Raw genomic sequence first — 25,430 nt, forward strand, 5'->3', positions numbered from 1 at the left:
TGGCCTTGCAAGTTCACAATCTGTGCGATCCATGTTTGATGATATTAGAAATTTCGGAAATTACCTCGCGGGCCACTCAAAACCATCTCGTGGGCCACGGGTTGGCCGGCCCTGACATAGATCATATTCATAGATCCTTACATAGATCATATTGCGATATGTCGCTAAGCGATGAGTATCGAATCCGGACCGGAGGTTTGTTAAAAATAAGGACAAAGAATAGCATAAAGATTCTCCAGATCCAGTTACATTTTCACATGTCTGCATAAATCTACACAGCGCGCCTCCTCCAGAGCTCACACTGATGGTGGACATGGCGCATTCGTTCATAACTTAAGTACAATCAATGTAAAGCACATTACCATTGTATAGGCTATTTATTGATATAATATTAGAACTTAAACATGAAATATATTGGATATCAGCAGGCTACGTTGCGATAGAGAGAGAGGGCCAACACACGGCCGCAGAATTCAGTATAGATGTTGCATGTCTTGCCAACTATACAAGCCTATTTCCTTTGCTATTCCGCAATCATTCTTCTTGCACTCCGATGCCTTTAAGTGTCTACCTCGTGAAGATAAGTATGGAGCTCTTCAGATCATCGGTAGGTTTTGCGTATCCGCTTGGTTTATCGGAGGTTGGCGAATCACCCGGCCATCCATCCCACCCTGTTTCAAAACCCCAGAAACTTTTAGCAAGTAAATAACAAGTATAGTGTCTACACTGTTTTAAGCCCGTATATTTGCATTTATATCAGGTGTCTATGGTAGATATGTATACTTAGATATCGAAAATACATTCGCCTCCGCCTCATTCGGTCAGTTTTTTCCGTTCCCACCTGACCAAGTTAAGCGGAGAAAGTCTGTATTAAACGGAAAAACCAACTGTTTGCTTCCTGGTAGTGAGACAATGTGTAACACATGCATATAGGGCTAATTTAGTACTTATTGATGTCCTCGACGACGCAAATACCTGCCAAACTGCCAAGGTAGCGTCTTTACTTTTTGTTTCGTTCATTTTACTGAGTAATTTCAATATTTTTGATTTTAAACTTTTCCGTACCAATCTTTTCTACAAGATGCACGCAATTGTACCCATGTAATTGAAGCAACTATGACGCTAGTACGGTATTGTTGAGTTCGTTGTCGATTGTTACTGCATGGATCGTCAATGTTTCTATATAATCACTCATTCTTGAGCTAAAACGTACGAAGTACTGTCGGCTGTGTGATAACCTAACGATAGGAACTGAGAGCTTGTGTCATAATGAAGCAGAATTTTACGTACAATTTTTACTTTTGTTCTGCTCCCGAGCATTTTTGGCCGAATAATTCAGTTTGAAAGGTTTTCCGGTGTCCGAATTAGGCGGAGTTGACTTTAACCAGAGGTGGTCAAAGTAGTCAAGAAAGCTACTCAAGTAACAGTAGAAGCAGCAACGAAAAAATCGACTCAAATACGAGTGGAAGTACTTCTTCCATAAGCAACTTAAAACTAGTTGAAGTAGAAATAGAGTTGACTGACTTTAAATCAACTCAAGTAAGTAGTTGTGAAAACGATCGTAGTTCGTTTGTATGGATTGTCAAAAGCTGCAAATTGAGCTATGCGAAAGGTGCAGAGCTTGATTCATATTGATGCATACCAGGAGGTATCCAATTTTCGACATCATCAGCATTCGTCCGCATCATGAAATGAAAATGATAGTATTGAAATGGAAATGCGATAGTAAACCTCTGTTTACTCGAACAGCACGTTTTAGAAAATATCATGGTATGGTGCCCTCCCCCATATTATAAAGCTTGTAGTTTATTCGAAGAGCAATACGGAGAAGTTGTATCGGATACGGTTTAAACACTTGCACTTTACTACTTCTAAAAGCGGAAAATGTATTTCATGTCTTTAGTCCCGAAAGCATTAAAGGTGGTATGCTAAAACAGATGTAAACCTTACGATTAAGATTACTATATGATAGCTATAAATGCTAGATTGTGAAACACCAGTTTCAAACGTTATGATGGGCCATATATAACTGTGATGAAATATTTCATATGGGAGACAATGCGGTGCGAACGGAACCACGCAACCCGCTACCTAAATTATATTCACCGATACTGTACTATTGGAATTGGAATATTTCCTTTTAGATATTGGTCTCTCCATATCCACTGTGCGTGAAGCGCAACGAAAATTCTAGCCTTTACTTTACTTTAATGAAAATTAAATGTTGATAACTCCATGAAAACAGCCCCGAAGCTCCTCAGGCTATCTTCCTGCTTGGAGCATTAGACTACTTCCACTTGACAAACTGAAAATAGAGAAAAGTAAGTGAGTGGATCCCTAAATATTACGAAGTAGAAGTAGCGGGAAATTAGATCTACTTGAGTAAGTACCAACGCAGCGAAAAACTGCTTGAGTACTTCAAAAAAGGTAGAAGTCGCCTACTTCGTTACTGACCACTAGGGCTGTTCAAAAATAACCTTTTTCCTGAATTTTGCTGGCTACGTCATTAAATCGTTAGGTTGCCTCAAAAAACGACGCACACCAAATTTCAATTCATTCCAACCAATATTCGCGGTTTTCGTACAGTTTGAAAATTTTGAAAAACTCAAACAACCCAGCTTCTACGGCTTGGAATTGAGTCAAATTTGTTTTGCATAGTTTTTGAAGACAGCCCAACAATTTCATGGGGTTGGCCGAAAAATTTGAAAAAATTTGAATTTTTGGGCAAATTCCAAATTTTCAAACTGTACGAAAACCGCGAATATTGGTTGGAATGAATTCAAATTTGGTGTGCGTCGTTTTTTAAGGCAACCTCACGATTTAATCACGTAGCCAGCAAGATTTAGGAAAAAGGTTATTTTTGAACAGCCCTATACTGACCACCTCTGACTTTAACTATAATTACTACAGTATTACAACACTGCGTGTCATATAAACACTGTATCACGCAACTGAGCGTTGCGGGTGTTGTCATTTCATGTTTTACTTCGGTGATCAAAAGCCTCGGATCTGACATTTAATAATGTGGACCTGGATAAAATGATTATTATTTATAATGAAACTGCAATATTAATATCACGATTGAAGACACGAGTAAGCCATCAATCAGTCATGCATTTGTTGATGGATCATATATCTACTTCTTCATTCAGTCACGTCTGCAGTTGACTTGATTATTTTGTATCCCCGTTAATAACACGCTATTGATTATGCTAATCTTTTTTTGGGAAGATTTTTCTTACATGTCGCATTGCCATAGGTGGCATGTAACTGAATAGGATTGCCACCGCGCAAATAGAATGACCTTGTATTTCAAGCAAAAAATATAATCACTATATAAGTGTGACAACGTAAGGCTTATCGTAGTTTGTTGCCATAGTGCTTCCTCGATCTGACAGAAACAAGTGATAGAGAGTTTAAATTAATGGAATTAGGATAAAAATGTTAAGATTGTTGTAAACTCTGACATTTCAAGACAATGCTCACCGGGCAAAACCTACCAAGGTTCCTTGGCGAACAATGGGCTCCGAATTATTACGGTTCGCATACCAAAAACGAATGTGCAGTTGCGCACCGAACGTAAACACCATCCCTAGTTCGCACCATGGACATGATTATGACTTGGACATGTCATTGGATTATGAAATTTAATTGATGATTACAATATGTATCTACCTGAAAAATCTCCACAGGATCTCTCATCATCCTCGATGGAATTGATACCCCCGAGGCAAACTGACTGTGGTCGACATGATTCAGTTCTGAAGTAGAAAATTGAGGAACAATCCAATAGTGATACATGAACGTATGGTCACATGCGTCCAGCGTAACAATGATAGACCATATCAGTAGGCCTATATGGAAATTTTTTACAAACGGAAAACATTGATCAACGATTACAGCAGGGGCGGCAAACCCGTGGCCAGTGAGAAGGTTTTGTTTGGCCTGCGAGGTAATTCTAGAAACTAGTTATAACATCAAAAAAATTAGTTGATCAAGTAAAATTACAAGGCTAACCAAAATTCGATTACCCTGATCGCGAAATTTGGGATGTTGATGACTAAAACACCAGTTCCGACGCATTGACGTAGCCTGTGGCCAGTTACATTTATCGTAGATCGTCTTATATGACCATAAAGTTGAATATTTTGTTGCTGATTTATTTGACTGGAGTTTTCTTAGCACTTCTAGCGATTTATTGTCACTCGATATCTTGCTTTCAGTATTGGAGCCTCCTGAAAATTCAAAATACCATTAATTTACGGAATTGAGTTTAACTATATTCGTAATTAGAACAGAATGAGTGGTCCAACATGCGACTTCGCCTGTGCGCTCGCAGTAAGACCGTCGGGGATGAAACCTTACTACAAAATGATAGACGTGGTTCGCCAAAATCTTCCTTGCCAAATGAGCCCAGTGTTATACAGTGTCGACCCGTAATATACGCAAGTAACAATATTATTGAACGAATTCATTCATTACCTCTGAAAAAATTTCGCGCTTGGCGCGGCCAGGACATGGATGCACGCAGATCGCAAAGTTTTCATGTCATATAATTGTTATAAATTTTGATGTGAAGTAATATAAGTCTTTTTTGTACCAGGTTAGATAGTTCGTTTCTAAGAGCGCCTTACTTTACTGCGGGGCAAATGGCATTTGGTATTCCTGTTGCAGAGTAAGGTCTGAATTGTATATATCCTGCGTTCGTGAATGACGTGAGCCTGTTTGGAACCCGCAACATCACGGCTGCATTCGATCCTTTGAGATAAGCAACTGGTTCAACGAGCGATTCTGACAATCTGTTGCAGCTGAAACCTTTTGTATAAAATGACCACATTGTTGCCGCGTATACGTATAAATAAATTCACTGAACGGATATGAAGTGAAAGAAACTCGAATTTTACGTGATCCCTGCAGAATAGAATGAATATACCGATAGTGTTATACAGCCTAGTCAGTGTTCAACTGTTCATGCGTAACCGGATCACCGCAATTGTGGATTGAGACAATGAAAATGCACGTGGGCATAGCGCAATACAGTGGTGACGATACAACCAAATTGATCGGCTCACTGCGTTAGGGTTATTTCATTTTCTCCATTTCATCAAAGGTAATCTACGGCAATATTTAGACTCGCTTGCCGATCGCGAAACGGGTATGCATCGAAAGGTAGTGATTACGAAAATAGATGTTTTTCTGCTCTATGCGATATGGAACACGTTAAAATCAGCCTGGGATTTAGCATTGTGACGGAACTTGGCATTGGGACACAAAATGCCGCCTGGAAGAAAGATGCCGCAGCTCAGGAGCATGGGAGGAGAGACTCGGCGAGAGTGAGAGTGAGAGTGGTAAATTGGCGGCGATGCAATAACCGTTATGCGCGTGTTTTGTGCCGCTGCTAAATGGCTTTTTGAACTGTAGCACCGTTATCCCAGACGGAACTATTATGTCGCAATGCCAGGTTACATCACAATGCATGATTCGAGGCTGATTTTAGTGAGTTCCTGGACCATCAGCATACTAAAATTTATATTTCCGTAGTTATTAGCGCGTCACGGGTTTTATCGAATTTCGCGCTCGACACGCCAGTCTAAATATTCCTGTAAACTCCATTTGATGAATTGGAGAGAATGACGTAATCCAAATGAGATTTGGTTGTGCGCACAGTAGCACATTTAGGACACTATGATTAGAGCAATGCTTAAAGATGGGCGCGCAGGTACGCCGTTTCCATCTCGGGCACGACTTACGAATAATATATCAGGGACGAGCAGGGATTTAGATTCTGATCCAGCTTCAACGGGAATGAGTTCATTAGGTGGGAATAGTAACAAATATGCGCTTTCAAAGACAGATAGAGGAGATCTTTAATTTTATTAAAATAATGCGGTGATAAGCCAACTTGATTTAAAAAATCATACTACGAAATGTTGTATTTTCTACATGCACAATGCACATGCTCCTTTTCCAATTCAAGCGGCTATTGAGACACATGATGTCATGTATTACTTCATAAAAAGTAAACTCAACACCGTAGATGTATTATAGGTGACAGGATATTTGAACTTGGCAGAACATTGGATAAACATTAGATGGATATGTTGCCTTTTCATTTGCATACACATGTGTTACATACACATGCGCGTGTGAAATACACCAAGGAAAGCAAATAATCGCAGATATTCCTTTTCAGGTCTTGGCTGTATGCCTAGTCTGTGTTACATACCTTGATTGGTTATGACTTGCATCGTTTTCTGAAGTACTGCTCTCATTTCAGAGTCTGTAATTTTCACTCCCGCCTGTCTGTAATATGCATTATTGAGTATCCAACAGCACCAGTATATATACACTTATTTACTTGTGCAGGTGCCAGACATGGGGTGATTACTTCATGAATGTAATCGATTGCGATTACGATTACTTCGGAATCACGCGATTACGATTACGATTACGATTACAGCAAAATCAGGAAGTAGTCGATTACGATTACGATTACATTGGAAAAGTAATCACGATTACTCACGATTACATTTGTTTTGCTTCTTAAATGATATGTTGGTAGACAATACAAGGATTGCGATGAAAAGGCCCAATGAGATATCAACTGTCTTCATACATCATGCGTCATTTGCTTATCATGTCATAATATACCGATTGCCAAACTTTATAGTGGATGATTTATTGCACCTAACGATTTGCATTATTGCCAGGTCTTTACCTGCTGCATCCCAAATTCCTTAATAGGGTGGGGAGCGGCTCAACGGGAATCTATAGTTAATATTCCCGAGTCTCGACGCGGAGATTGGCGCTTCGGCGTGCACTGCAGCAACGCAACTGAGCCCGGAACAGCTGGTGTGAGTCCCGGCGAGTAAGCTTTTTTGTTCTTGGTAAGGGGCGGAAACCCGGCCCAGTGCTCTGATTGTCTTACTCTAAGTGAAGAAATCCAACTGAACCCGGATAAACGGCGGGACTAAGTTGTAACCCATCGGTCGTCGCAATAATCAGTAGGCCTACACACTACACAATAACTAGCTTTTTGTTTCAAAACGGTTGGTGACCCCTGCTCCAGTATATAGCTGGAATGCATACCTCTTCCCCTAAAGAAAAACATGCATGGGCTATTTTATGGGAACAGGCATTTCGGATCCGGTTATTACCGCGCCACGATCCCACAACACACCAAAAGACATATGCAGCTTCGGCCAACACGCAACTCCACGGGATGTGATACCAAAGAAATAACATGGCCGAAACTTAGGGTATTCGTACATTGGCAATAGTCGCGCTGGGTGGGCGTGGGTACTCCTGTCCTTCCAATCTGGGCCCAAAATGCAAATGCCACCCGGCGCACCCTCAAAGGAATAAAGTCATGACAATTTTTATGTGCGTCTCACGAGAGATATTCTTTTAGTCTGCTACGTTTGGGCGAGTACAATATCTTTTGATTATACAACAGACTGGAGGTCGCGAATTAGCAACATACAATAAAGTAATTATAACAACATACCAGATGCTATGATTATGAATTACGTGCCCCAGCTCTAGAGGTAAATCTGACACTCGGGGCTGGAAGAGGTTATAAATGAATATTAATATAATGCAATTACCAATAATATTGACGAAATTCAGTTTTGAAAATTGACCAACGGTTGGACAGGGGGACGAATTGCTGTTGTGGCTGAATGGGCTGAATTGCTGATTCTAGCTAAAACCCACGGTAACATGTCGAGCTATATAAGCGGATGGTTATGGCGGCAGGTCCAAATGCTGAGGAATGAACTGTGAAATAACGATTTACGCCCGTTTCAAGTAGTTATATGAGAATAAGATATAGTGAACATAAAAATTCAGCCTTAAACTTAATACATAAACAGCGAGCTGCCATTACGAGAAACGGCTAAGCACGGCTCGGTTATGATATATATCAGCAGCTGTTTATTTGTAATGCTTCGTTGTGGAAACTGCAATGTTTTATTCGACGAGTATAGAAAATTCCGAATCTTTGTGAGGTGCACGTGCGTACGTAGGCCTCCTGCTCGCCAAGCAGCAACGGTAAACTGCGTTTAACTAAGCACCACCAAACATCAATACATAAGTTACTATTTGAAACTATAGGCAGAGTGGTGATCAATATCCTGCTGCGAGGTAGGGACTTCTCTAGTGTATTGATAACCTGATATACACCACGGGAGTTGTTCTTACATTCACACTACTAATGTCCATCGCATGTCTGTTTACTATGTGTGGATACTTCATACGCAATGACGAGCGGAGCTAATACTTCTGATGTAATAATGAGTCAGTGGCGTTTGAAAACAGACGTTTGTGCTACCGCTAACCTGGTATATTATCTCATTCTTGTTCACGAATATTCAGTTTATGTCATAGTCCTTGTACAAACAAAAAGTTATCGTTCTTTCACAAAAAAATCGATTAAATATGGGAAGTAGTCGATTACGATTACGATTACTTCGGATTTTTTTCGAATGTAATCGATTGCGATTACGATTACTTCAAAATGCTGTAATCGTCGTAATCGATTACGATTACTAATCGCGATTACCCCATCTCTGGCCAGGTGCCTTGGATATGCAAGTCATCGTTGGCAGTAGAAATTATCAAAGTTGTCAATGAAGCAATACTCACATGGAAGTAGCGACGTACACTTTTATTCATGTAGAAGCAGAATTAGTGCCCAAAAGCAAGATAAAACTACCTCAAGTAGAAGTAGAATTGACTCCGAATTAGGGATGGTGTGAACGTGAGGTTCACGTTCGCGTTCTGCATGTGATCCTCAAAAATGTCGAGGTTCACGTTCACAAACGAACCTCGGTATAGGTTCTGGACTGTGAACCTTTTTCATGTATTACAATTTCCACGTCATTATAATATCTTTGAGTGAAATTCATTGTATTTCGACTGCGGGCCACTCTATGCATTGCGCTGGAATCATCAAAAAATCAACACATGCATGCAGGTTGAGAATATTAAAAATTTTATTGGCTTTGTTACAAAAGGCTGCTCGAAATATCAATTTTTCCGTTTGTAGATTTTCAGTGACTCTCTGCTGTGAGCTTGATCCGCAATCACGCAACATCAAGAGCGAAATACCCTACATGTAGGTGGTCAGCAAATGATGCTTATTCAACAAATCAATGAAATTGATGTCGTTGTCTGATGTAAAAAACCTAGCAGGCCAATGATATATATACAATGATTGGAAACTCCAGTGAGCTCTGCGTTTCAGCGTGTCGCTAGTCATGCTTCACCGGAGTTATAGTAACGATGTAAACAAAAGGTTCGTCAGCAATCTTTCTTTAGGAACTAGCGTTAAAGTAGTGAAAAGTTTCAATCATGACTTCTGTTGAAAGTGAACTGTGTACATACTGAGCAGATCTTGGCCACTACCGGTAGCATGGCTAAATATTTAGACAGAACCGATGTACCAGTGTGCCTACATAATGTACATTGTGATCGGAGGTGGTCTCGCAGTAGCAAATAACGGCGAATATTTCATTGTACGAGGTAGTGACGTCATGATGTGAACGTTCGCGTTCACACAGAACCTTTCAAAAAGGTTCGCGTTCAAACGAGACTGAACATTTCAGAGGTTCACCATCCGTAATGCGGATCTACTCGAGTGAGCAGACATAGACATAAATACACACTCATTGCATGTCAAACCTTGAGACTGATCTGTGTGGATGGTGCAAAGTGCTAGATCTGTGCTGTTACATCTCGGAAAGTATGCCTATATGTTACACAGCATAAAATTAGACCACATCATGGGATGCAAATGATAGGTTTGCTATTAAAAAAATGGCTCGAAACTTTTGTTTACCCAAGTATACAGTGGACATAGGCTACTTCATTCCCCCTCCATATGGATTTACAACATTAAGGTTTTGTACAAAAGGAAATGGTTGCTAAGTACCAAAATCCCCATATACATAGTTTACATTACACACCTCTGAATTTAACTTACGAATCTAACTAAACGAAGCGGTGTATAACGAATTTTGGCGGTGCGCTTTCCAATTTCGCACCAAAGACTGAACAATGGACGTTGATATTATGGAGCTACTTTGAACATTTAATTCCCAGACTGTATACGCACTGAACAGAGCTAGTAACATGTACTGCAGGTTGACTGTACGTGCGTGGCCATACATCATGTGCTGTTGAAAATGAATATTGCTGTTTAAATATATCAAAATATTTATCTATTCCCGTTAATCTATTTTCAGCGGGTTCCTTTCAATTCAAAACCACACAATTATTTGTTTGTGATCTTTTCGAAATGTTATGACAGATTGTCTGTAGTGATCAATACAAACGAAAGTGTATTGATTTCATCCCGTCGAGACAGAGAGTGAAAGTCTATGCATGTACAATGTGATGCACAAAACCTAACCTGTACCCAGGGTTGCAATTGAAACAAAAATTAATTTAAAACACCCATGTTCAAAACATTGCCCCTGTTTCAAACATGTTTTATACTGTTGTTTTAGTTTTTCTAGTCATGACGTCACACTAATATTAGTTGTGATGTCACTATGGATCGATACTGACCATTGCAAATATAGAGTAAATATGTCTCATATGACGAAAAATAAACGGAAAATAATATCTTTGACCATGGTAGGACTATATCGTTATGCAACATTTTTACAGTCGGCGGTCATCATCATGAAAACAACCATTTTGTACCGGTGATCCATATCTACACGCTTGTGACCAGAAGGTATAGTGACTCTGTCCCAACACTGCCACATACTTGAAAGTCACTAGGCATTGAGATGGGCCGTATTGAATTATTGCATAGTGTATATCAGAGGTCTCAAACACGCGGCCCGCGAGGGCATTTTGTGCGGCCCGCGACGGCATTTTGGAATTTCAAGTGTTCTACAATATATTTCAGTGCGACATATCTTTTTTAGTTATAAGAATTTGAAGTTCAACCTAAAACTGCTATAAAAACACTGAAATCTCAACAAACTACACTATCACATCACTTTTAAAAGCTACCATGCGGTAGAAGATCAGCTATTACGTCACATTTCTAGTTCATGATGATAAAACATGACCCGTTGATGATTAGTGACTGAAAATATTGTGATTGGGTTTGGTGCGATCTTTCGTAAAATCACTCGATTTTGGATTGACTGGGTGATTAAATGAAATGACTCGAGTTGAGTCGAGTCAAACGTTAAAATCGGAGAAGGACTTGCGATGCGGAAGGGTGACTTGGCAATTCTACGGACGTAACAATCTATGAAACTGTCATGAGGAATAGCAATATATCAAAAAGTGGTAGCTTGCGTTGCGTAGGGTATATATATAGCTATCTAATCAGGTCAGTATGGCATCCATTGGCATTATGTGACCCCCGTGACGTATAGTTGGTTACATGCTAGGTGTTGTCTGATCTCTTTATCCAGGTTATTATAGGTGGCGAGTAAGGTATACTAGTACGCTCCACAGCTGTAACACCAATTAATTCCTCGGCGATTGGACATTTCTATTCTTAACCAGGGTCCGTAGACTCCTTCGGGGTACGGAGCACCACATCACGGGGTACGAGATGCATTGTGGAATTAGGCCTATATGCTGGGGAATAATTTTTTGGCCAATTTACTCAACTGGAAAATGATCTTCGCGCTACGCGCGATTTTACGTGTAGTGGCTTTCTAATTTTAATAGGTACAATCAAAAATTGTGTTGAAAATGAACAGGGGCTACATGAAATCTTATTGGAAGCACGAGGGGTACGATCGCTAAGGTTAAGAAACAATGCTATATAACTATGGCTCAATAGTGATTATATTCAAGTTGTTATTGGTGTGTTCCAATAATAATCGAAGGCAAAATCTGACGCTGATTTAATTTTACTTTGGCAATGACATAGTAACAACAGTCTACTTATCACGTCTATATCAAAACTCGGATTAGGCTCCACCGCTCAAATGCTCTGATATCAGATCAATCTTCAGTAGATTTTAAAATATTATACAGAAAATTGTGGCATGTCAAAGGTCCACTAGCTGCAATATTATAACCCGACAGTTTGACGATGTCATGATCAATGCTCCCTCTAATTTTTGCCATATCTGCCCAGACTCATCAACTCACTGCGCAGACCCTTGGACTAAAGTGCGTAACGACTAAAAAAAAGTCATCATTTCGGATTTTTGTGCGCAACTTGGATTTTCTGTGCGCAGAGACCTTGTCAGCACACGTGCGCAGCTTAGAGGGAACATTGGTCATGATGCATCCGCTCTCGCATGATGTCTATCACTCATGACAGCACTATTCAACAAATAATGCCCGGCATAAAATCAATTTTATCCAAATATTTGAAAATATGTTTTTTTCCGTGTCAAGCGTGAATAGAACAATAGTAAATTACATATTCATGATGTTTCTGGAATGGCTGTCTTCAAGCTCCCGTCAAATAAGGCCTACTTGGAAATTCTGCGTTGAACACCCCTATTGTTTGTGGTGCGGCCCCCGGCGTAATCAAAACAAAGAAATTGGCCCGCGAGCCCGTTTGAGTTTAAGACCTCTGGTGTATATTGTATAGTATCGTGCCCTTACTTCGACAGCAGCATATTTCCCAATAATATATATCGAGGGTTTCCAGTGACTTGTACCGAATGTGTCATGTGATCAGTACCGGACGTCCAAAACGGTGTGGTGAATGCGGAAGCCGGAACTGAACCCCATTCCTAAAAGGTCATTCCAGAGTTCTTTTTATTAAAGATATTTGCTTTATGATTGCCTGAATCATACCACTTCATTAAAAATGTAGAAAAAAAGCTCGGTGATGGATGGGTCGCCTGCATTGTACACGTTGTAGCCGAAATATTTTAGATGCATATTCCCCAGGTTCATAGATCCGGAATTAGTGGTACATGAACCGCTTCCGTCAGCGCCAGCCCTCGATACTTTCTGTCACAAGATTGTGCGACAATAGCATTACATTGAATTTTCATAATGTGTTGATATTGCCGCATCCAAGCCAAAACTAGATGTCAGAATTGGTAATACTACCAGTGAAACATGAATATCTTCTGTACCCATATCCTTGGTGATCCTAACGATAAACCAGGATTAAAATGAATGCAGTCATTTCTCAAAATATCCAAAATGACTCGACTCGACTTGTGTCAATTTTACTATTCACTCAACTCCTACCCAAGTCATTACGCATGGATTGATCATGTCATATGACCCGAGACACGGACAGTCAAGCCAGGCATTTTATTGCAACTTATAAGAATGTGAAAGTTACCACAAGAATCTCATTTCGTCTATCAGTATTGGTACTTAAAAATAGGTCCAGAAACTTTTGTTAGTGCAGAAATCAGTATGTTGATAAGGCGACGAAGTCTGTATAATCCACGCCGAGTTGTAGAATCGTGTATTGTATATGATTTGAACTCGAAATTGAATACTAAACACAATGACTTGGACTCGAACTCCAATCTTGACTTGACTCAGTGGTAAATTGAAAATGACTAGAGTGCAAGATTCGGAACCATTTAACTTGTTTACATCCCTGGATATAACAATAAGATATCTGCCCCTGTAGCAATGTCAATCGGCAGCCTACGCCAGTGCTCTTCAACCATTTTGGCTAGGTAAACCCTAAAGGTTGCTGTGACGAATATAAATAGACGAATGTAATTGAAAACGTTGTTGGGATCAGCATGCGACACAATAGCAAGCGACACTTGAGCATGCGATACTTCAGCAGAGCAATTTTTGGTCATGGTGATGCGTGGGCATGTTACCACATGAGCACAGGGACACAATAGCATGTGGACACATTGTATAGGCTATACGCAGTAGTCGGGAGCCTATGGATCGCGAGCCATATATGGCTCTTTTCCAAATATTTATTTTTGGTATTGAATTGATCAATTTTACAGCAACTTGTTAGTAAATTTTCATGACGACTAGAATAATTATTCTGGTGGCAGTATCAACATGTCTTCGAGAGATGCAGACAATACCTTCAACCGGTTTAAGGGCTCGGACCACCTCTTTTCCAAATCCTTAAATGTAAGTTACTGTCGCATCGGCGACCAATATCACTCGCGAATTCGATATACCCGATTCGAAATCCTGGATTGCACGATACGTCGGTTGATCAAGGAGAATAGCAGACATGACGACGCCCATATGACAACGCATTTCAAATGCACATTAACATCATGATCTACGGCGCGAAATGAAGTGCCGTGAGGGTTACATGCACAATTACAAACATACAAACTCGAATTACAAACAACGTATACAGGCGTGTAGTGCAACGTTATCTGTTACCGCCGATTACTTTGAGAGCTGAGAATTCGATCAGTTTGTAGATTTTCGCAATCAGTGCGACAGTTAGATTCGATTAATATCAGCTATAAGAAGTTATAGGCTATTTATTATGAATTTCGTTATGAATGGTGAGGCTTGGCCCGTCTGTGCCTTACCTCTCGTTTTGCGCTATATTACCGAACAATAATACTGCCAATTGTGTGATTTTGGGAGAAAAATGTTCACTTGTCATTCATGAACTTCGATAGAAAATACCAATAGCAATTGACGGCTTCGCAATCTTCGTTCACTCACCCCTGGCCACAGGTGAGGTACTTGCTTACTTGCCTTCCCTGACCTAACGTCACTGACGGATCACAGCTTTGAGGGGTATAGGCATATATACTGCTGTAGTGACCGAACATAGCCTATGTTTTGCTCCTCCTACGCATGTTATCATGGGTTCTCGCACATAGAATGAGCATCACGACGAACCTACATTCTCGTAACTCGAGTTTAGCATGCTTAAATAAGGCAACCAGCATGATTGGTATGAGTTTTTACAGATAAATGTGGCGCGCGCACGCGACGAGTCCCATGTAGTGAGTTCGAATTAGTGCAACCATTATGCCACGGATTTAAATTGTGACGTAAAAGTTGATTGACATGTATGGCTTTTCGGGCGTCAAAATGGAAAAAATAGGGCCAATATAGCTCTTCGGATAAAAAAAAGGTTCCCGACCACCGGGCTATAGCGACACATGAGTAGGGGAGATGTGGTACCGACGGATCAAAAATTGCTAAATGATCTCTGGCCCTCAAATCTTCAGCCGAGAATAGCAGATCTTTTGCTGTCTCAACACTTCGATACAAGCTCTATCTATCGCGGACATTTACATGGATATCCGCCTTTTCAAAAAATATTTATAAACGTTTAAAATGTGTTGCTCGAACGTGTCATCGGTCCCCACCCGGTGGGTCCGAAGGCACATGACCATGGGACCTTTGAGACATACGCTCAAAAACTCAAATTTGTTAACATATTTTGCTGTGTACTATAAGCTAAGCTACAGCAAGCCAATGAAGAATGTTTCGTCGCGACCTTCAAGAATAAAATAGATTATATCAACTCAAATGTTGTCATAAAATCATGTTTTGATTTACGCCCAAACTTACAAAATTAATGCCACATACATATTACCGCAAATCGACATTTTGACTTTCAAATACCTCGTAATAGCGACAAAACACCACAGGTAACTATGATTTACAGCCTATATATATGTAGGTGAGTTTCAGTTGTTAAGTGATTAGATGGTCCAGCTATTTTGCTTGATTTGGCTATGGTACCATAGGTCCCCCACCCCATTAATGTTGTAATTGATTTGAAAATAGTCCACTCGAGGATGGTATTTATTCAAAAAATATGTGCCATTATATACCCTGATACAAGCCCTATACTTAACATCAAAAACTATGGCGGGTTTGTTAGTCTGAAAGGTGATATAGAAAACTGCAAATGTCGATCCAAATTTACTTTACACCCCCTAAAACGTAAATCATTTGTCACAGACCCCATAACTCACGCAGGTCGAATTTTTTTTGCATGTGAGGAAAGATTCTGTCAGCATGTAATTGTAGACAAATTCACGGAGTGTATTCATGAAATTAACATAAAAAATTTTACAAGTATTTTCTATCCTAGTGATCCAACGGTACCACATCTCCCCTATATAGGGACACATGAGCATGATGAGTAGGGGAGACCGGGGACAATTGTAACACTTTTTGTATTTTCTAACATTACGTGTTTTTCTCAGGAAAATTTCATTTCCAAAGTTTTATATTAAGAAGCAAACAACTCGATATTTGATATAAAAACCTAATTCGAACTCAATCAACAATCAAACATGGAAATTTTGGCTCGCGAAAATCGCCTCTCAAATGTTACAATCGCTCCGTATCCAGGGGCAATTGTACCACCCATGCGTGGCAATTATACCAGTGTTATTTATACCTAAAAACAAACGAAATGAACAACCGAAATAGGAGCACAATTTGTATTATTGCATCAAACTAAAGAAAGAGACATTTTACCAAGTTTTAGCTTGGCGACATATAAGAATGGAGGATACGTGAGCATGGGCACACGTGGACATATGGACACATGATCGTGTGGACACAAAAGCTCATGCACACATGATCACGGGGTCTCGTATACGCATGCGACAATTGAGCATGCAACACATCAGCATGTGGGCACTTGAGCATGCGACACTTGAGCATTTAAATACTTGAGCATGAGCATGCCATAGTTTAGTAGCTATGTTCGTACTTTGATACTGAATTTTGCTATTCTGCCATCCTGGTTTCCAATCCACAACATGCCAATGAAGGGATGTGAAGTAGCCGCTCGAAATTCCCATTCTCTGCCCGACCTGTAAGAAACAAACAGTAATAATAGTTTTGTGACTGAAAATGAATAAATAGTTTTGATCGCAAAATATAAAGTGAGGTTGAATTAACTGAGCAGGGGTTCCTAAAGTATGGGTCGCCAAGGGTATATAAACTTGGGCCAGGAGTATAAATTGTAATCCCAGGAATAGCCTAAAAAGAGTTGATATTGATGTGATAACCTTTTCCACTTATTTTAGTCACGGGCTCCTGAAATCGTGGGCCACACGCACATACCCAAAAAGGCACAAAACACAAAGGTGTTCGCGACCAACAAAAGTTTTAAAACACCTGCTATTGAGTCTTATGATACACAGTCGTACGGCTTATAAGAGCAATTCCGTAACATCTATCCAACCATTTGATACAATACCATCTTACTGGCAATATATTTTACTCATAAGGGTTCATGCTACTGCGTACCTGTACGTGATATTGTAATTTGCCTTAACCTCTGCAACATCCCCAATCCGATAGTATATCTGCAGAATAGCGAATTAAACAACGAGACAATCAATCATTTCTGTCTGCGAATCTTAAGATAATCGCTTTACCAACCGCATTTCCCCCGTCGAACATATCTAGCCCTCCATCGTCTATAAGACTAAGAGTAGCACGATCGTAGATATAACTATAGAATGAAGGGATGAGAGAACGTATTGTGGACGCTGAATGATTGAACGCTGCAAGCAAATTTGTAACCCCGCTCGATGTCATACCTGCAAAACCGGTCCGACAATCTAATATTACTTTCACGTACGTATAAAGATATCTACATATGTAGATAGTTACAGTGAACGCACTAACGGACAGAGGTGGTCAAAAACTAGTCAGCGTTCTTATTCTGTCTTATTCTGTTAGCGTCATGTCAAAACGACTGTAGAATTGGAAAATAAAGAACTGAACTCTAGTACGCATTTCAAAAGGTTGAATTGCCTGACGGGTCGCAAAGGCTACTTTTCACAGTTAAAGAGGAGGTGACCAGTAACGTGCGGTCAGGGGATGCAACTAAAGCAGTGCCTCACCTATCTTCGGGGTCAGTAAAAGAAAATTGTGAAACCTTTATATATATATAGAACAAAAGGTGGTCGACGTAGTCAATAAAGGTACTCAAGTAGAAGTAGAAGTACTTATTATAAAAGCAACCTAAATCTACTTGAAGTAGAAGTACAATTGACTGACTTTTAATCTATTGAAGTAAGTAAGTAGTTGTGAAAACGGTCGTATTTCGTTCGCATGGACTGTCAAAAGCTGCAAATTGAGCAATGCGAAAGGTGTAGAGAGCTTGATTCATATTAATGCATACCAGGAGGTCTCAAATTTTGACAGCGTAACCATTCCTTCGCATCCTGTGATGCAAATGATAGTGTTGATATGAAAATGCGATACTACTCCTTTTTTAATCGAACACCCCGTCTTTGAACATATCATGGCATTGTCCCCTCCCCTATATTCTGAGGCCTGTAGTCTGGTCGAAGAGCAATACGGAGAAGTTGTATAGCAGGGGTGGTCGAATTACGGCCCGCAACACCGTTCTGTTCGGCCTGCGAAAGTCTTAAGAAACTTATTAAAAATATCGATAAAATGCATACTAAACATCGAATTAATGCAGGGACTAATTGAACTTTTTCTTAGTATATTTCACCATGATAATTCTAAGGCAATGGTTCTCAAACTGTGGGGCCGCACCCCCTTGAGGGCGTGAAAGCATCTTAAGGGGGCGCGAAGCTGAGCTTGGCTGAGAAAAATTTTTGCGCTCTGCGCGATTTACACCCAATTCCTAATTATTGCTCTGTATTTAGTCTGAATTTCATATTTAAGAATCTCTCATCAACAGTCGTAACCTTCCATGCCATCAAACTATCCGATAGGTTTGCTAGCATCCTGGTTGCGTTTTGCGATATGACGATAAGGGGGGCGCGAAATCTTCCACCATCACAACGGGGGCGTGTCTTTAAAAGTTTGAGAAACACTGTTCTAAGGTAAATACTTCCTATATCATTTTTTATGTTTAATTTCTGGCGCGACCATCTCAAGGCCGACGCAGTTGGAAAGGTTTCAACTGCTAAAAATAACAGAAATTCTAAACGAGATTGACATAATTCGGATCACGAGAGTGATTTCAGATTGGCCACTCCAGTTTTAACTGTTTTAGTGATGTGCTGATAAATATCGATTTGCTCGTGTCTTCCGTAGATTAGTTCTATGCGTAGAATTCGGGTATTTATATTTTATCTACAAATAGTAGAAACACGTTTGAATCATACATGGTTATGATGCTGTCAGCATTGTGTGTCCTGGAACTGAACCAAAAGTGGAATTAGTAAATCTAATAACATATCGCTGCTCACAGATTTAAATTTCAATCCTGTTCTAAGAATCGGGACAATCTCTATACTTTGGACAAATTGATGGATTCAGATGCTGAATGGATTCAGATGTTGAATGCGGTTCGCGAGCCCAAAAGTTGGCCCACCCCTGTTGTATAGGATACGGTGTTAACACTTTGAGCGATTAGTATACGTTAATAAAAAAGATATCGGATCGTATAAATGTCATATAGTGTAGCTACATTTCCGGAAAATAAAGGCATTACTACACATGCATTTGTATTTAATCATGAATGATCTCTAAAAAAAAAGAACTGAAACTAATTAGAACGTAAAGTATGATACTGGGAATTGAAAGAGAACTACCAATACTACTTCCAAAAAGCGGAAAATATAGTTTATGTCTTATGTCCAAAAAGTTTCAACGGTATTCTGCTAAAACAGGTCTAACGCACAAAAAATCAGAGTCCACTTTTCCAGATTAGGTCACATGGCATGGGCTGCTAGATTACGATATGATAGGTAATTGCTAGATTGCGAAAGGGTAGTTTCAAACATATGAGCCATATTTACTATGATGAACTATTTCATATGGGCGACAATGCGTCGTGAACGGAACCACACAGCCCGCTACCTAACGCATATTAACCGATACTTTCGTGAAAACATATTTGTCGCTTCATATATGTACCTTGCGCGAAGCGAGATGACAATTCTGGTCTTAATTACCTTTTAGGAAAATTAAATTTTGGTACGCGAAAGCAGCCCCCCGAAATTCGTCAGGCTATCTTTCTGATTGGAGAATTACATTACTTATACTTGACAAACTGAAAATAGCGAGAAGTAAGTGAGTAGATCACAAAATTTTGCAGTAGAAGTAGCGGAAATCAGATTTACTTGAGTAAGTACCGCAAGTGGGGAAAACTACTTGAGTACTTCGAAAAAGTAGAAGTATTTCGTTACTGACCCCTTCTGTATACCACGGATAATTGTAAGCGCTTCTTCGATGGCAGTCAGATATCGAAAAGTGTTCACCATGATCACCAATGAATGTTTTGCATGAACACGAATACAAATTTATTAACGACAAAATAAATTTGGTTTTTTTGTGCCTTTGGAGGGACGGATATTAGGGTGGGGGAAAGGGAGATTGGAAGTGGGTTAGGGTCAAAGTTGGGGTTAGGTATCCCAAGATTAGGGTTGGGGGATAGTTAGGGAAGGGGGATATTAGGGTTGGGGGAAAGTGGGATTGGAGGTGTGTTGGGGTTAGGGTCAAAGTTGGGGTAGGGCATCTCAAGATTAGGGTTGGGGAAAGGGGTGTGTTAGGGCTGTGGGAATATTAGGGTTGGGGAAAAGGGAGATTGGAGGTGGGTTAAACCCCGGTTAGGGGTAATCTAACCCCAAATTTTAACCTAAACCCCCTACCCTAATATCCTCTGTCCCGCAACCCTAATATCCCCCTAACCCCAACCCTAATATTCCTCTCCCCTACCCTAATATCCCCCCTAACCCAACCCTAATTTTCCCCTCTCACACAACCCTAATTTCCCCCTCCCCAACCCTAATATCTTCGCTTCCGCTACCCTAAAATCCCCCTAACCCCAACCCCAATATTCCCCTCCCCCACTCCTAATATCCCTAACCCCAATATTCACCTTCCGCAACCCTAATACCCCCCTAACCCCAACCCTAATATTCCCCTCCCCCAACCCTAATATTCACCTCCCCTGACCCTAATTCACCCTCTCACAACCCTAATATCCCCCTCCCGCAACCCTGATACCCCCTTCCCCACCCTAATACTACAACCCTAATCTTGGGATACCCAAAACCCAACTTTTATCCTAACCCCCTCCAAACGCAAAAACAATGTATTTTGACGTTTATAATTTTTTATTCGTGTTCATGGAAAACATTCATTGGTGATCATGGTGAACACTTTTCGATCTCTGACTGCCATCGAAGAAGTGCCAAATTGTATGTATTTCTTATCGATGTTCATGAATCTCCCCGCATGTCTGCCATTAAGTACACGTTAAGGTTAAGCTAATCCTTCGTTCTTTGGAGCTTAACCATTCACAGTTTGGCATTTATGTATGAGTTATTCACTCAAATAAATACATTTTCCATATGCGGCTCCACATTTATGAGTGTTGACCTATCGTGGATGCTAATCTAGTCTCCGAATAACGATGCAGTGTAAATCAGTTTGTGAGTTTCTCGTTAGTGGATTCGGCGAACACTGCAGTACGGTCAATACGGTCTTCGGGCCGAAAGAAGCCTTGTCACCGCAAGACAGTGACGTTCGACCACGGAAAGCAAGTATGGCAGTGCCTCACCTGACGTCAGGACGAGTAAAATAAAATTGAGCCAAGCTTAAATGATTAACACCAATAACATTGGTCTACACGATTTCAGCGCCAGGATTCCTTTGGGTCTTTTCTACCTAATTTGGGGGTGCTGAATCCGAATCTGGCGTTATTTTTGTTATATCACGTCACGTTTTCGAGAGACTTGATCGATTTTTACTACTTTTTTGGTGTGCTCAAGTAGATTCATTCTACTGCAGTACTTACTGAAGTTGATGTTTTCAGACTACTTCCCCTTCTACCTGAACAGTACTTTGAACAAACTATTTACTTTTGCAATCTGGATTTTGAAAAGTAGCAGTAGTTTACAGAAAAATTGGCATGCGAGCTGCGTGACATAGCCCCGGAAGCATGGTAACTGAATATCTTTCCAAATATTCTACTAATGTGTAATGTCATTATCGACACTTTGCGCAAATCGAGAAGATACATTTTGCGAATTCGTATGTATCCCCCTCCGAGTAACTGCTGAAAGTATGCGACCACCCTCCCCCGACCAAGTATACTTCGACTTATTGATTTCTAGTACTTTGGCGACCTTACGTTTCGTCTTCCACTTGAAATACTTTTGACTAGTCTTAGAAATTAACACTTCTACTTGTAATTGAGATGAAATGTAGGGTGTTACTTGTTCTATTTGAGTAGCAACGCTGATCAACTACTCTGGTTCATAGTAAAATATTACGGCAAATTACAAACCGCCAAAAATGTATAAGCTTTTTTATATATAGAACTGGTGTTTATTCATGCAAAACAGAAGCACAGAGCCCCAGAACCATTCAAATATATTACTAGAAATTAATCAATGCTCGCTTGTGGCTCTGTTCCAGCATATAAAAATCTTATTTGGTGTAGGCCACGATAGCCTATTTCGAGACGGATCGACTGTTCCTGAACCGATGTATATTTATTTGTATTGTGAAGTACCACGCACATGCACTTCTGGTTTCGAGTTGAGCTGTAAGCAAGCAGTCTCTATTCATTTACGGCATGGTAACAATCCACATGTGCCGTATTGACACTGCTCAGCACTGCAAAGTAGCGGTAGAACATATACCTTGTCTCTCAACTTTCGTCAGGGTGTAATACCTGCTGAACAATGAGTGTAGAGTACCGCCATAGTTTTTGAGAAACCCGGACTTGGTGTAGTATTTAAGAAACGCATTGGAGGCGACTTGCTGGATACCGACGTCGTTGGGGACATGCCACATCATCACATCGAGTGCCTGTCAATTATTGAAAGAAATATTTACACACCCGTTTCGCGAAAGCGGTGTCGTACAATGCCATACATCGATAGTGGGTATAGTGCTGACAGTCCGAGCCGGGGTTGTAACGACTGGGGTCGTATTTTTTCGTTGACTCGACGTTCCTTGACTCGTCACTTTGTGTATCGACTCGACATGTACTCGAGTCATTGCTGTCCAAGTCGTATATGACTCGACACGTTCTATGTGACTTATTCAAGTCTCGTACATCAAGATAAAATCGAAAAATAGGCCCACCACTTTCAATTATCTGTTTTAATATACATGTTCACATTGAGAAAATGAGTATGAATCCGGGGTCTTTGATATCATCCAAGCGTTTTACAGAAGTCAGTCGAACCTTACTTGAACTCGATACTTAAAAGTAAACACTATGACTTGGACTCTGACTCGATTTCTAACACCATGAGCAGGTCGTCTTATTTTTGGCATATGCCAAAACTGCCAAAAATACCTTATTTTTGGCATTTTTCGATTTTTATTTTTGGCAGTTTTGGCATCGTCATCGAAATAGATAGTTTCAGCCTCGAATTAGTCACAAAAACACTCTATTTGGGCTAGCTTGTCAAAAGACACCACAAAATGTGCAGCATCCACGTATAATCAGTGCCAACAAACAATAAGAAGAAGAAAAAACCTAACGATTTCATAGGTTAATAATATCAAACGAAACCACAAAATGTGCAGTATCCATCGGAATCGGTGCCAATAAGCAAAAAAAAAGAAAGAAAAACCTAACGAACACGCTCAACAGCTGATTGTTACAGCAGTCGAATAGACTTAAATCGTTTGCACTGTAACAGTGCTTCCAAACTCAGGTCAGCTTAGTTTCTCATAAATTCATTTCTCGCCCAGCAAGTCTGGGAAATATCGGCTTCAACAGTAGCCGTTGAGGGAAAGAATGTTGCCAGTCATCTACAAAAGGTTTTCAGAGCTTCAAAATCGTTGGAGGGCCGAACCGGCTTCCATGCATCATGAAAAGAGATCACTTCGCCAGTGCCATCGATCTCATCGCGGAAAGAATTTTCTTCCCGATCCTTTCCCAGGAGTTTCCAGTGTTGTCTATCAACACATTCTATTTAGTAGCCCGACTATCATTTCTCCTTCAGTCTACCGATATATTTTCGGAGGACTTTTGTCACTTCAGGTGGCTTTAATATTACCAACTCGAATGGAAGAGTCCTGGGGAGGTTAGCTTGTTTAAGAACATTGACGCAATAAGACTGTCTGGCAAAACGAGACTATGCAGCTCAGAAATAGCCAGACAGTTTGTTGCGTCACAATGTTCAACTCGATCACAATGCAAAAATCGTGGTTGATTTTGGGGGTTCCAGTTCCATGAGCAGAATATAATTTATATTTTAATAATCAGTACTGCGACAGCTTCTCATTGATACCCGTTTTATCAAATTTAGCGCTCGACAAGCCGGTCAAAAATGGTCGTGAAATTGCCTTTTGACAAATGGAAAGTATTGCGAAAACCAAATGCAGTCAGCCGTTCAATCTCGCTGTGCCCACACCATTTAGGACACCATGCTTTCACCCCTAATGGATGGGCTGGACCCAGATTAAGAAACCTGTCTTTCACAAACGCTCTTCTCGCTTGTAACGCGGTCCTGTTAACACAACTCCATGAACGTATTACTCTATTTGGCAGGCCGTGTTATTTTTGACATATGCCAAAAATTGCTTTTTTTGGCATTTTCAAATTTTTATTTTTGGCAGTTTTGGCATCTGGCTCCTGAAATGCCAAAAATAACTCGGCCTGACCATGACTGACTGGGTGGTGAATTTAAAATGACTCGACTTCACTCTGAATTCGAGACAACGCTAGCGCCATATTTTCCGTTGGTGGTAACGTCCAATCGTGTATGGATTCGAGTCAAAACCGTAACTCGGAACCTTGTGGCTTAGTTACAATAGGGTTACCATACGTCCGTTTTTATTTAGTCAACCGACCACGAAGTGAGGAAAATTTACCATTTTCTCTAGATATTTCTCTGCAATTCTTAGGTTTGAAAATTTTGAAAAAGTGTCCTCCTCTCCCGATTCCAAAATATGGTAACCCTAGGTTACAACCCTGGTCGGCGGATCATATACCATGCTTATGAGAATCATCTCTGATTTTATATGAACTGAACATGACTTGTGTTGTAATTCTTTCCTCAGTCACTTAAATTCCAAAGCCTCTGCGAATTAAAAAAATTCTAATACTAATGTATTTGACAAAATAACCTGTGTAACTATATTTATAATCCTAAACTTTTTTTGAAAAGCAGATAATTTTCTAGTGACCCAACTCTGTTCGGCTGGGTTCTCGCAATGAGATCGGAAGCATCGGCATATAGGGCATATTTCTATCACCCACATGCACGCTAATGAAATTATCACCTGTGTCAACGGATAAACATAATGCAATTGCCACGCAAAAGAGATGGAACAATCACCTGAATATTGAAGTAGGCCGGATTTTTATAATCATCGCTAGTCACGTTTTCTACTGTTCCGAACGTATTCGAATTCGCCCAATTGCCAGAACCTACAAACATTCATACGTATTGTAATATATATATTTGTAAGATATGACGCAACAGCTTAAACCAGTGGTTCTAAACCTTTAATAACCAGGGAAACCCTTTCGCTAATGTACAAGCCTTCGGAAATCCCAAATTTTTGCTATGTCATGAAAATAACATTGT

General features: G+C 40.2%; 1 protein-coding gene across 3 annotated transcripts in view; it reads right to left on the minus strand.

The window, feature by feature from the left end:
• Nucleotides 1–358: 358 nt before the first annotated feature.
• The window catches only part of LOC145442823 (uncharacterized), a 213,666-nt gene continuing 188,594 nt past the window's right edge, over nucleotides 359–25,430 (minus strand). For all 3 annotated transcript variants that reach the window (XM_080320838.1, XM_080320839.1, XM_080320837.1), the window contains exons 5-15: nucleotides 25,179–25,270; nucleotides 22,521–22,689; nucleotides 17,323–17,483; nucleotides 17,188–17,246; nucleotides 16,646–16,748; nucleotides 12,793–12,951; nucleotides 12,598–12,728; nucleotides 6,227–6,303; nucleotides 4,635–4,815; nucleotides 3,676–3,761; nucleotides 359–671 (exon numbers count right to left, since the gene is read on the minus strand). In XM_080320838.1, the coding sequence (XP_080176964.1) occupies nucleotides 568–671; nucleotides 3,676–3,761; nucleotides 4,635–4,815; nucleotides 6,227–6,303; nucleotides 12,598–12,728; nucleotides 12,793–12,951; nucleotides 16,646–16,748; nucleotides 17,188–17,246; nucleotides 17,323–17,483; nucleotides 22,521–22,689; nucleotides 25,179–25,270 (1,322 nt within the window). In that variant the 3' untranslated portion in view covers nucleotides 359–567. The remainder of the gene's footprint in view (nucleotides 672–3,675; nucleotides 3,762–4,634; nucleotides 4,816–6,226; nucleotides 6,304–12,597; nucleotides 12,729–12,792; nucleotides 12,952–16,645; nucleotides 16,749–17,187; nucleotides 17,247–17,322; nucleotides 17,484–22,520; nucleotides 22,690–25,178; nucleotides 25,271–25,430) is intronic.

Source organism: Botryllus schlosseri, chromosome 7, assembly GCF_051294905.1.
Source record: "Botryllus schlosseri isolate E-star chromosome 7, Bs_hap1, whole genome shotgun sequence".
NCBI lineage: Eukaryota > Metazoa > Chordata > Ascidiacea > Stolidobranchia > Styelidae > Botryllus > Botryllus schlosseri.